The sequence below is a fragment of the Onychostoma macrolepis genome, chromosome 17 (assembly GCF_012432095.1).
Source record: "Onychostoma macrolepis isolate SWU-2019 chromosome 17, ASM1243209v1, whole genome shotgun sequence".
Lineage (NCBI taxonomy): Eukaryota > Metazoa > Chordata > Actinopteri > Cypriniformes > Cyprinidae > Onychostoma > Onychostoma macrolepis.
In genome coordinates, this window is record NC_081171.1 from 19353158 (window position 1) to 19365758 (window position 12601).

Consider the following 12601-nt stretch of genomic DNA (forward strand, 5'->3'; position numbering starts at 1 on the left):
AAGTGGGACAGTAGCAATCTTTGAAAAAGTCAATATAAATAATTTTCATGCTAGATTTAAAAAAGTGTAAGATTATTTTCACTCTTGTGTTTAGAAAGTTATAATCATTCGTATTTTTTTATAATGGATTTTCTTTCTTTCATTCTTTCTTTCTTTCTTTTGTACATAACGTGCTTCGTACCAAATTATTAATTTAAATGTAAGTACATAGTAGTTAAGGTCACTAAGGACCTTTTTTTGTTGTTGTAAAAATGTAAGACGTTTCCAAAACAGCTTTAATGTGACAAAAAGCCAAAAAGTTGTTTGAAGTTGAAGAAACAACTGTGTTTTAGATTTGAAAACACATCAATGATACCGCTTAAGTTATATTCATTAGATGCAATGAACTTTGATCTGCTGAACACAACAAAATAGAAACCCAAGAAACTGGAAAAAAAAAAAAAATATATATATATATATATATATATATATATATTGCTTTGTTTTGTAAAGTCAAGCACAGTTAGGACACAGTGTTGCTGTCCAAGTGATTTCTAATACCTTATCTCTGAAAAAGGGCTACACTGTATTCTACTGTTTTCTTGAGGAAACTGGACATGAAATATGTCCATTTACTTTTACAGTGATATGGGTTCACATCACACATCCAGTATTGGCATGTTCCTGTCTGGTCAGCATGTCTGAGATGCCCATTACTCTTTCTTTGAGCTCAGGTGCCATTATTTCTACAGAGCAGCGCGCTCTGATCTGAAGCGTCAGCGCACACACATGTGCCTCACCTTGCACCAGGAAGACAAAAATAGACCATCCCTACATGCACCAAGAGGACATGAAGTAGCCTATGGACTTCTGATGTCTCCACACATTAATCTTCGTTTTAGCTCTGAGTCACCAAAACGGAGAGATGCAACCACATCAGACCTGCGGGGGGGGAACACTCCACTGCATCAGCCCTCCCTGGACAACCCTCCATCCCCGCTGCCATCCTTTCCTTCATTATTATTAATGTCTCTTGTCAGAAGTACTTAAGAAATGCAGTTTAAGAGCAATTGAGTTTGGCCACCTGTGTTAAGTTCATACACTGTGTCCTTATCGGACTTCAGCCCCTCAAAATGGAGGATGTCCAACTGTATTAGAAATTCCATTAAGTTAGTGTCAATAGGTTGGCCTGTATGTCATCCTATTAGGGGATTCGGATAGATAGTGGCCTGTTACGTTGGAGGAGAACAAGAGGGATTTATGCTGTAAAGACCTCACATTACTGCTAAACGGTACACTCGAAGCTTGAGGAGCTAGAGAAAGTTGAACTCTAAGGAGGTACAACAGATTAATTAGTTTTTTTTTTTTTTTGTAATTCTACTGTTCAAATCTTGAAGGAATAGCTCGGATTAGACATTAAGCACCAGAATGTGTCAAATCAAATGTTGTAGAAAATAAATGAAAAAATACTACTAGAGTCAGGAATTTTGTTAGAATGTGTGTTGATTTTTTTTAAAAAACAATAATATATTTAATAAAGTTTTTAGCAAACCTCACTATAACGTTTATATAATTTACCAGTATGTAATTTCATTATGCCATACATGCAACATGCAAGTGTTATTTTTGTAATTGTTAAAATTATATTTTGTTCATTATACTGAATGATACACACAATGATTTTACATCACAAAATATAATAACAGAATGAGAATTTATTTTATTTAAAATTAGCCTTTTAATCTTAATTTTATTCATATAAATTTGATATTCTATTTTATTTATCTAAGTGTACATATTTTTGAAAATCATTTATATGTTGTTTGCTTATTTGCTTTTTTTGTATTGTGTTGTGTTTTGCTGTCTTGATTTATTTTGTTGTGTTGTTTTGTTGTTGTATTTTGTTGTGTGGTGTTTAGTTTAGTTTAGTTTAGTTTAGTTTTTTGTTTTGTCGTTTCGAGTTACCAGCTCTTTTCCAGAAATGAGAAAGCTTCCTACTGCCTAGTAGTAAATACCATTTAAGGCTGCATGTTACTAAGCTAACAATGTAAAATTCATAATAAATATAAATAAAATTATGATTTTCTCTGCGCTTGTCATGATTTTGTCTCTGTAGTATTGAGTTTGAGCTTATCCAAGAGATCGTTTTGCTTTTTCATTCTTTCACTTGCTTCATCTGCATCTCTGTCTTTTCTCAGGAGTGCTTCCAGTTCATCCTGCCTGCTCTGCCGCACGCCATAGACCTGCTGCGGGACGCCATAGTGAAGGTGAAGGAGGTACACGACGCTCTAGAGGACCTGCCGTCCCTCCACCACCCCTCTCCCCTCCACCCACCACCAGCCCACACAAGCAGACAGAAGACAAGGGTGTGCAGTGTGAGGAAGAGGACGAGGAAAAGAAGGACAGTGGTGTGGCATCCACAGAGGACAGCGGCTCCTCTCACATCACAGCAGCTGCTATTGCTGCTAAGGTGAGCGTCACTATTAATAATAATAATAATTGTTATTATGTCATTTCATGATATTTCATGTTTCCCTAACAAAACTGAAATAGGAGAATGTATTTTGACATTGAACAGATGACACTCTGCCCTTTTAAGGCTCTCTTCCATTGTCTTTTGCTCTCGGTGTTCCATTAAATCATCTTTTGTGTTTTCGTGTCAAGTCTCTTGTCATGTTTATGCATTTCATGTTCATCATCAGAGCATGAAGTCTCGTCCCAGCCATGCTGTTGTCATGGCGAAAGGTGGACAGCCCTTGAGTGGCTTCATCCCGTCCACCTCCATTCCCTCCCATTTCACCTGCTCCTGCAGCAATACGGTAAGCCACACCCACTTTTCCATCCACATTCACCTCTCCTGCTATTCCATTGGCCCTTTTCAATCCATCCAGTTTCAAAACCAACCAGTCAGAGAAATTAAATGTCATTGGAAGTTATTATTGTTTTATTTGCTGCACTACTACTATTGCTTAACAATAACACAGGGAAAGAAATCCCTTAGGGACCGTTCACACAGGACATGTTGTTGCGTCTAAAAACATAAGATGGATCGCACAGGTTTTAAAACAAGCTCTGCGCGGAAAGCCTCCTCTACCATGTTACCATCAAATAAAACAGTTGCCATGCTAATTTGCTACTGTAAGCTAAAGCTCGCAATGCTTGCCCTGCCTCCGGGGTCTTCTGATTGGTCCACGGTTCTGGAACTGACATTGATGAGTGGCACTACGTGTAAAAGTTGACATTCTTTTAACTTAACACAATGTCTTAAAAACTCGGTGCTCATGTGCGAAACACTGCAAAAGACATGAGCACAACTGTGTCTAGTGTGTGTTTACATAGAAAAACAATGGAAATTTGCACATTGGAATGAAAAAATGCATTCTGTGTGAACAGCCCCTTAGACTTACATTTAATTTTTAGAGACCAAATACTGTAACATAAAATTGACACCATGTCTAGCTTTTTGACTTTATACTATTAATCTACTATACATTTGTTAACTTTTGTGTTAATTCCTTAATATCAACATGTGTATAAAGCTGTACCATCTCTTATATTATTTAATAATAATTTAATGTTCAGCAAACCAGAATGTAACAATCATATAATTTAACAGGATATAATTTTGTTATGCCATAAAATGTTTTTTCCATATTTATTTCATTTAAAGAAAAAGAAAATTGGATTTTTTTTATATTTTGAATGTTACACAAAATTAGTATACATTAAAGCCATATCTAGTGACAAACATATGATAGACTTGGCACCTCCAGACCTAGCTTTTGTGACTTTGCCAATAAATAACACCCTGGCAACCACCCACAACATGGACAAGCATGACTTACTTTCTTTCTTTAGCTTTCCTTTGTGCGTTGTATCAGTTTATACTCTAGCAAGCGATATTTGTCTTGTTGTTCAGCCTTGCCGGGTCTTGTAAAGTTTTTTTTTTCTCTCTCTCTTTTCTCTGATAACAGAGGATTGAGTATATATCCTGTATTAGCTGTCTTTATATAGTAATTATAATGGGGTCATGCAGGTTGGCATTACTGTGTTCTCCACAGGGAGCGCTCGTAGCTCGAGTCTCGTGGGAAGGCAGAGGTTGAGTCGAGTGCTATTATTAGCACAGGGTTAGCTTCTGCGCTGGGTAATTAAAGCGCTCGTGGAGCTGCTCTTTCCTGTGAGGCCTTGATTTAGCCCCAGTGTTAATTAGTGCTCCGTTAAGCCCCAGCGTTCCTATGGAAGATCCCTGCGCTCTTCGCCTTTCTGCCCATCAGACTCCCGCTTAATCCCAGCACAGTTCTCCCAGACAGCATAGCTGCAGTTTGTTACTGCACGAAGACTCGCCTGCTGGATCAAAGGCAGCGAGTCTCAGTCTGAATACAGTAACAAATATCACTCTGTTTAGATAATGGCGTTTCAAATATTTGTCTGTGAAGGTTCATTAATACTTTCTGTGAAGATCGTGTGGGCTATATTGCTTCTGTAGTAGTCAAAAGTCCATGTTAGTCAAGGTTTAATGTAGTGTTACATGATTATTTACCACACTGCTCTCTGATGCTCTTGTACCTTTGAGAGTTCTGTATGTAATATGATGTGTTATGATTGGCTAATGCTTTGCAACGTGCCATCCAACACATACCTGTATGGCAGTCATATGATAATGAGAGATTTTACATATCAGGAGTTACAGATATATACATATATATATATATATATATATGTATGTGTGTGTGTGTGTGTGTGTGTGTGTGTGTGTGTGTGTGTGTGTGTGTGTGATTGAACGTTATGAAAATTATGAAATTTTATATTATATAACTATATATTAAAATAATAATTTTAGAATTATTATTCTAGAATTCTAGAATAATTCTAAATAATTATATTTATGATTAGATTTTTATGATTTGTATTCATTTTTTATGTAATTTAACTTAATTTCAGTTTACTGAAATGTACAGTTCCGTTCAAAAGTTTGGGAAGATTAGAGTAAGATGTTTCTTGTGCTCATCAAGACTGCATTTATTTGATCAAAAATACAGAAAAAAACTGTAATTTTGTGAAATATTATTGCAATTTAGAATAACCGTTTTCCATTTTAATATACTTTAAAATATAATTTATTCCTGTGAAGCAAAGCTGGATTTTCAGCATCATTACTCCAGTCTTCAGTGTCACATGATCCTTCAGAAATAATTCTAATATGCTGATTTATAATTAATGTTGGAAACATTTGTGCTGCTTAATATTCTTTTGGACCTGTGATACTTTTTTTCAGGATTCTTTGATAAATAAACAGTTAAAAAGAACCGTGTTTATTTAAAATAGCAATTTTGTGTTATACACAATATACACTACTATTCAAAAGTTTGCGGTCAGTAAATTTTTCCTTTTTTAAAGAAATTAATACTTTTATTCAGCAGGGATGTGTTAAATGGATAAAAAGTGATGGAAAATATTTCTATTTTGAATTATTGCTGTTCTTTTTAACTTTTTATTCATCAAAGAATCAAAGAGAAAAGTATCACAGGTTCCAAAAAATATTAAGCAGCACAACTGTTTCAACACTGATAATAAATCAACATATTAGAATGATTTCTTAAGGATTATGTGACACTGAAGACTGGAGTAATGGCTGATGAAAATTCAGAGCTGCGTCACAGAAATAAATTATATTTGAAAGTATATTAAAATAGGAAACCAATATTATTTCACCAATAATATTTCACAATATTACAGTTGTTTTTTTGGATCAAATAAATACAGCCTTGATGAACATAAGAGACTCCAATGAAAAAAACATAAAAAATCTTACTGACCACAAACTTTTGAACAGCAGTGTCTGTCTCTTATGCTCACCTAGGGTGCATTTATTTGATAAAAATACAAAAACCCAGTAATATTGTAAAATAGAAAAGAATAGAAATTGAATTTTGAGCAGTCATTACATCAGTCTTCAGTGTCACATGATCGTTCAGAAATCATTCTAATAAACTGATTTGGTGCTCAAGAAACATTTGTTATTATCAGTGTTGACAGTTGTGCTGCTTAACATTTTTTTGTGGAAACCATGATACACTTTTGAGGATTCTTTGATGAATACAAAGTAAAACAAAAAACAGCATTTATTTGAAATACAAATCTTTTGTAAAATTACAAATTTATTTACTTTTACTTTTGAACTTTCAAAATTCAAAAGTAAAATTTTTCTTGCTGAATAAAAGTATTAATTTCTTTTAAAAAAAAAAAAACACTCTTACTGACTCCACAGCACTGTAAGTGTAAATACTGATTATTGCCAGTCCTTAACTGAATTTGATTGTCCCTGTCTTCTGTTTACAGATACCAGAGTCCATCATTTCACGAGGCGTGCAGGTTTTGCCACGGGACACCGCCTCTCTCAGCACCACGCCCTCGGAGTCTCCTTGTGCTCAGCAGTCCCGCCTCTCCACTGCCTCCTGCCCCACCCCCAAAGTAAGACTCCGCCCCTTCTCCCTTTATTCACACCATTCCTTCTCCCCTCAGCTTTCTTTTCCGTCATGCACTCCGTATCCTCCATAGCTGGATCCTCATCTGCTGCCACCTCATTGGCTGCTTGACACACTGCTTTGCATTCCAGACAGCAGTGACTCTGCTCATTGGGACGTGTGAGAGGAGAGGCGGGAAAAGTTCGGCCAATTTGATTTTCCTCCTGTAGCAGTTAACAGTTTGTTGTTTTAGATCCAACAGTGTGATTAGACGAACGCTACGAAGGTCTATTAATTCATAACTATTTTCTTTAAGAAGTTCAGGAGCCGTTTTGGATGTTCTTTTTGCAACGGTTAAGTCTCTCTAACTCACATTGTGTCAGCCATTTAGTATTTAGTCATACATTGTCATACATACTCTTCCATCTCAATTTTTTACTGAAAAGTGCTATCGGTGTAGCCGACCGAGTCGTTTTCTGAATGGAGTCGTTCTTTTGTGCTGTTTATAAAAAGTTACATTTTGTTGTGGAGTGTGTGATAGTAAGATACTTCAGTTTCAGCTCTTTCTGAACTGTTTCCTCCGTTTTTAGTGGAAGTGTCATGGTATAAATGTGTGTTTTGTGTTGTGTCCCTGATTATGCTGGCCCTGTTAAAAATAGCATTCACTTTGGTGACAGAATACTGTTTAATAGTACTGTTTGAATCATAAAATGATAGACATGACACCCTACAGTTTTGGGGACACCATTGACAGGCAAGAACATAATCAAAAAATGCATTAAGTGCGTATATGGGTCTGGACCAATCGAGTGTCTGTTTAGTTCATGAGAAGGTCATATGTGTGTGTGAAATCTGTCAACAAGCTGTGAATAAGTGATTAATGGTGCTTTTTTGTCTCCCTCTAGTGAACACAGTGTGTATTACAACTGTGTTTTCTTTTAGCAGATCAGAGTATTTGTGTCTCGGTGTCAGACTTTGGAAAGTTGATGCCACAGAGTACTTGAAGTGTATAATGGAAATGTTTAGACCTCTTTTTATGTTTCTTTTTTTAGGATGTATGTGAAATGCCTGTGATAAGCAGAATTCCAAAGTGCTTTAAGCTTCAGCTTTGACCTCAGGCTGGGTTTTTATTCTGCTGACTGCTGTTTTTTTGACAAGTGTCTGGCAGTTTGGCTTTAGTTGCTAAACAAGGGTGTCAGGTGGCACTTAACAGTTAGAGGTTACATACAGTGAAGAACATGCTGAGGTATGTGTGTGTGTGTGTGTGTGTGTGTGTGTGTGTGTGTGTGTGTGTGGACTGTTGAACGGTGCACCTATCACATTGAGCATCTGGGAATTCACAGACCTGATAAAATAGTCATTGCATGTTCACAAATGTGTGGAGAATTTATATGCAGTAGGAATATTATGTGTGTGTGTGTGTGTGTGTGTGAGAGAGAGAGAGATAGACACGCTGTGGTGGGGCCCACATAAAAAGAGCCAAATATGTTCTTGAAAATTGAATTTTAAAGTTGAAATATAATGAGAACCCGTTTTCTTAATGCATGTAATTGGTCTTATTGTGAACAATTCATTCATGCACATATGTATATATATATTTTCCCCCCTTTTTTTAATACATTTATTAACGTGTGAGAAAAGATCTCTATTTCAAATAATTGCTTTCCAATGTTCATCAACAAATCCTAAAAAAAAAAAGAAAAGAAAAAAGTTTTCCACAAAAAAATATCTTTTGAACTTTGTATTCGTCAAAGAATCCTCAAAAATGTATTACTGTTTCCAGAAAAATATTAAGCAGTACATCTGTTTTCTACATTGATAATAATAATAAGTGCTCATAAAACCTCAAATCAGTATATTAGAATGATTTCTAAAGGGTCACGTGACACTGAAGCCTGGAGTAAATGAATACAAATAAATAAATAAAATCTTAAAATCTAATAAAACAGAACAACATTTAAGTTGTAATAATATTTCACAATATTACTGTTTTTACTGTAGTTTGATCACATACTTGCAGCCTTGGTGAGAATAAGAGACATTAAATATTTTTCCAACCTCAAATTGTTTTTTGAATTTTAATACGTGTAACGTCATATACAGTGTTGGGAAGTAACTAGTTACATGTAACGGAATTACGTAATTTAATTACAAAATAAAAGTAACTGGAATCAGTTACAGTTACTGAGAAAAAATATGTAATTAAATTACAGTTACTTATGAAAATGTTAAGGATTACAAAGGGGGTTACATCTGATTTTTTTTATTTTTTTTTCACACACACTCCCACATACAGATTTAATTGATTTTTTTCATAAATTGCAGTGAGTGCTCTAAAATATGAAACACCAATGTTTCAGGAGTTAATAATATGCTTATTTGATAACTCTTTTATTTCCTATATGGGTTTATGCTTTATTTTTTAAGATTAACTGTTGTTTTAAAGGCATTGTTAGACTCCAGTTTCCTGTCATAGCTATGCAAAGATTTGATTTCAAAAACAGTATCATAGCTATTAAACTATTATGATTTTAAATATGTATTTAACCTCAGAATGATCTCAAAGTAAGTCTGATTTTGTGGTGGCTGTGCTTCAAAGGGGACATCGGATGCCCATTTTCCACATGTTGGTATGATTCTTTAGGGTCTTCTTGAGATGCTACCAGTGGTCGTGTAAAACAACACCCTTTTTACCTTGTCAAAAACGGCTCTGTTCACAGCGATTCGTTTCGGAGCATAGCTCTTTACATGATAATGAGCTCTGCTCACCCCGCCCCTCTCTTCTGTGGAAGAGCAAAGGCGATTCGCAAATAATCATTAAAAAATATATAAAGTGTGAGACTTACTACTTCTGGAGGTGCAGCTGGATCATGAACAATGGGTACTGTGATCCATCCTTGAGTTTTAACTTTTTAACAAAACTTGCCTTGAATTGTCCCTCATTCAGAAAGCAAAGGAGAAAATGATTTGCGCAGACATAAACGAATTTAGGAGTATTCGTTGGTGCATTACCATCAAAATCAAAAATGAATTCACTGCGTCCTCAGTGGCTCTGATGTCTGGAAAAAATTAGGACTCTTACATTTTACATTACTTCTACATCTAAGAACAAAACACCTGCATTGCTTACAAGACATTGTTGTCGCTACAGCTGCTCAAGCGCGGAGAAAATGACAGACTTCGTACAACTGGCTGAGGGTGGAAATATGCTAATATGGGACAGTACATCAGAGGTTGTGGGAGGGGCCTGAGCAATATGACATCATATTGGCTTGATAACTGTTTAGGTTTTTGGGGGATTATTAAAAAAAGGATTTGTAGGGTGGTTGTGTCTACGCACTACTAAGACATTTATATGCAAATGAAGATATTTTGCATCCAATGTCTCCTTTAAAATTAATATATTACAATCGTCATTAAAGTGATGAAGGATTTTGAAAGTCTGACAGTAGTGTTTCAAAATGATTAACAGTTGAAAACATTGAAATTTCAAAAAGTAATCAAATGTAATCAGTTACATTACTTTAATAAAGTAATTGAAAAGTTACACCACTTATTACATTTTAAGTAGGGTAACTTGTAATCTGTAACCTATTACATTTTCAAAGTAACCTTCCCAACACTGGTCATACATAATGTGCACAATATTGTCTGAAACTGTGTCTGAATACTTTTTTTTTTTGTTGACTCTTTCCTGACATAATAAACTGTGTGATATTCACTATTTAGTGACCGAATCAGCAGTCCTGGACAAATATATGCATGAATGCGTAAATTGTCGCTTATGTTCTGGTCAGCAAAATGGCGTGGTAGACAGCAGAGGCTAAATTCCAGTTTTCCTGTCTTCTCTTTCCACGCCGACAGCTTGTTGTATGAGAAAGACTTTTAAAATCCTGCTGACGCTAAAATGATGCTAAATGCTGAATCTTGACCGTCTGAACAAACGAATCACATTTCATCAAAATAACAACCAGGCCCAAATATCGCATGTGAAACGAAATTGGATTTGTGTGCAGTGTGAAAAGAGCGTGTGATTAAAAACCTTTCCGTAGCATACATCATCCAAGACGACCAAAGGCAACACACACACACACACACACACACACACACACACACACACACACACACATATATATGCTCACTGCATTCCCTCAGCACAACGTCCAGCTGTTACATAAGACCCTGTTTGGCTGTGAGCTCTTCATGCACGCTAAACGCAGAGGTAATAATGCATAATAAGTTTTTACACTTTCTCTCTTTCCCTCTCTTAACCCACTCAGATGCTTCACCTGAGCCGATCTGATTTCAGAAAACACACTCTGTACCCGCACACACAGCCGTCAACGTTGTTACACCGTCTATCCCTCAAATCTGTGGTTGCACTTCCTCCAAATTTAGATCCCAGTGGTTTTTACTCATCCTCAGCTTTGCATGCTGTCTCACTCCACCTCTTTCTCCCCTCCTACACTCTCTCTGGCTTCATGCGTGTCGTGTGTGTGTGTGTGCGTGCGTGTCAGTGTGTGCACGGGAGACGTGCGGCATTCTTCTGTGTGTCGGGATAAAGCATGGTAAGCACAGTCTTTCTCCGCTCTGACGCGTCACTGTTTTGTTCTACACGTGTCTGTTTTGGATGTGTGTGTGTGTGTGTGTGTGAGGGGTGTAGGTCGGTAGGGCTCCACATAGACTCCAGGGGGGATCGGTGGGGCAGGAGGATTTCAGGGTGCATGATCTACGGCGTACAGAGCAGCCACTTGGTTTCATAACAGCTGCAGTGGTCTGATGTAGTAAAACTGTGGCTTTTCTGAATGGAGGCTCCATTAGGTGCCAGTGTTTGGAGATGTGGTTGATGTAGTCCATATCTCCAGGTGCAGGTGCTTACAGGGAGAATCATGTTGTTTTGTTTATGACTTGTGGATTCATGTTTATCTCATTCTGTAGCTTATTTTTCGTGTTGCATGTTGTGCAAGTGCATGTCTGTGTGGTGGTGGTGTTGTGTGCATGTGCACTCCTCTCCATAGTGTGTGTTTGTGTTTAGAGGGGGAATCTGTATTATTTTACACACTTTAAATGTTTCGATGTGGGGATACAATGTTCTTATGAGTTTACAACAGACATTTCATAATTTAGATAATATAGTTTCATAGCTTTAAATAATGTAATATATAAAATAAGTAGTATATAATATAATATAATATAATTTGTGCTGGGCAACGATTAATTGCGATTGATCGCATCCAAAATAAACGTTTTTGTGTACATAATATATGTGTGTGTACTGTGTGTATTTATTATGTATATTTAAATACACACACGTGTGTGTATATATATATATATATATATATATATATATATATATATATATATATATATATATATATATATTAAAAAAATGTTATGTTTATATGAAGAGTTTGATTCCAAAACGCTATAAATCCATTTTGATTAATTTGATAAAAATGTGTTTTCTTTACCAAGAAAGTGGCAAAATGAAAACCACTATTTTCTGTTTCAAACTTTCACATAGCATCTTTAGGTTATAATCACATAAAAAATTCAAATCCAGGTTTTGATTTTCAAAGATTTATTATAAAAACTGATTATTATTTTCCCAAAATGCAATAAATCCATTGAATCAATAAAAAAAGTTATTTTTCATATTGAAACTGTTAAAAATAGTTAGACAGCCTCTTAACTTGGTCAACACTAATCTTATATACAGGCACTGGACTAAAAATAGCCTATATTCAATCAGTCATTGCCCCCAAAATTAATTCAACAGGTTATCTGGTTAATGCTTTAAATTAATTACAACAATAAAAGAAAATTTCATCATGAACAACAATATCATATTAGACCACAGAAATTCCAAAATGCGATTTATCGTGCAACCCTAATTTTTTGTTTGTTTGTTGATGATCACAAAGTAGATGAGGAAAACTGGGATGCCGGGTGTATTCAAAGCGCCGCCATTACTGTCTACAGTGCGTGGAATGGTGCGCTGTGATTGGTTGAGCGGATATATCACGTTCTGCAGAGAAGGGAGACTTGCGTTTTTTTGCGGTTTGGAAAAAAAGGGAGAAAACATGACAAAATAACACGGCAGATATCGCATTTTGCGTAAAATTAAAAATGGACTTTTCAATACCAACCAGATACTG

General features: G+C 35.8%; 1 protein-coding gene across 1 annotated transcript in view; it reads left to right on the forward strand.

The window, feature by feature from the left end:
• The window catches only part of gphna (gephyrin a), an 89375-nt gene that overhangs the window by 47252 nt on the left and 29522 nt on the right, over positions 1–12601 (forward strand). The window contains 3 exon segments of the mRNA XM_058749338.1: positions 2178–2280; positions 2283–2449; positions 6319–6450. Of these exon segments, the coding sequence (XP_058605321.1) occupies positions 2178–2280; positions 2283–2449; positions 6319–6450 (402 nt within the window).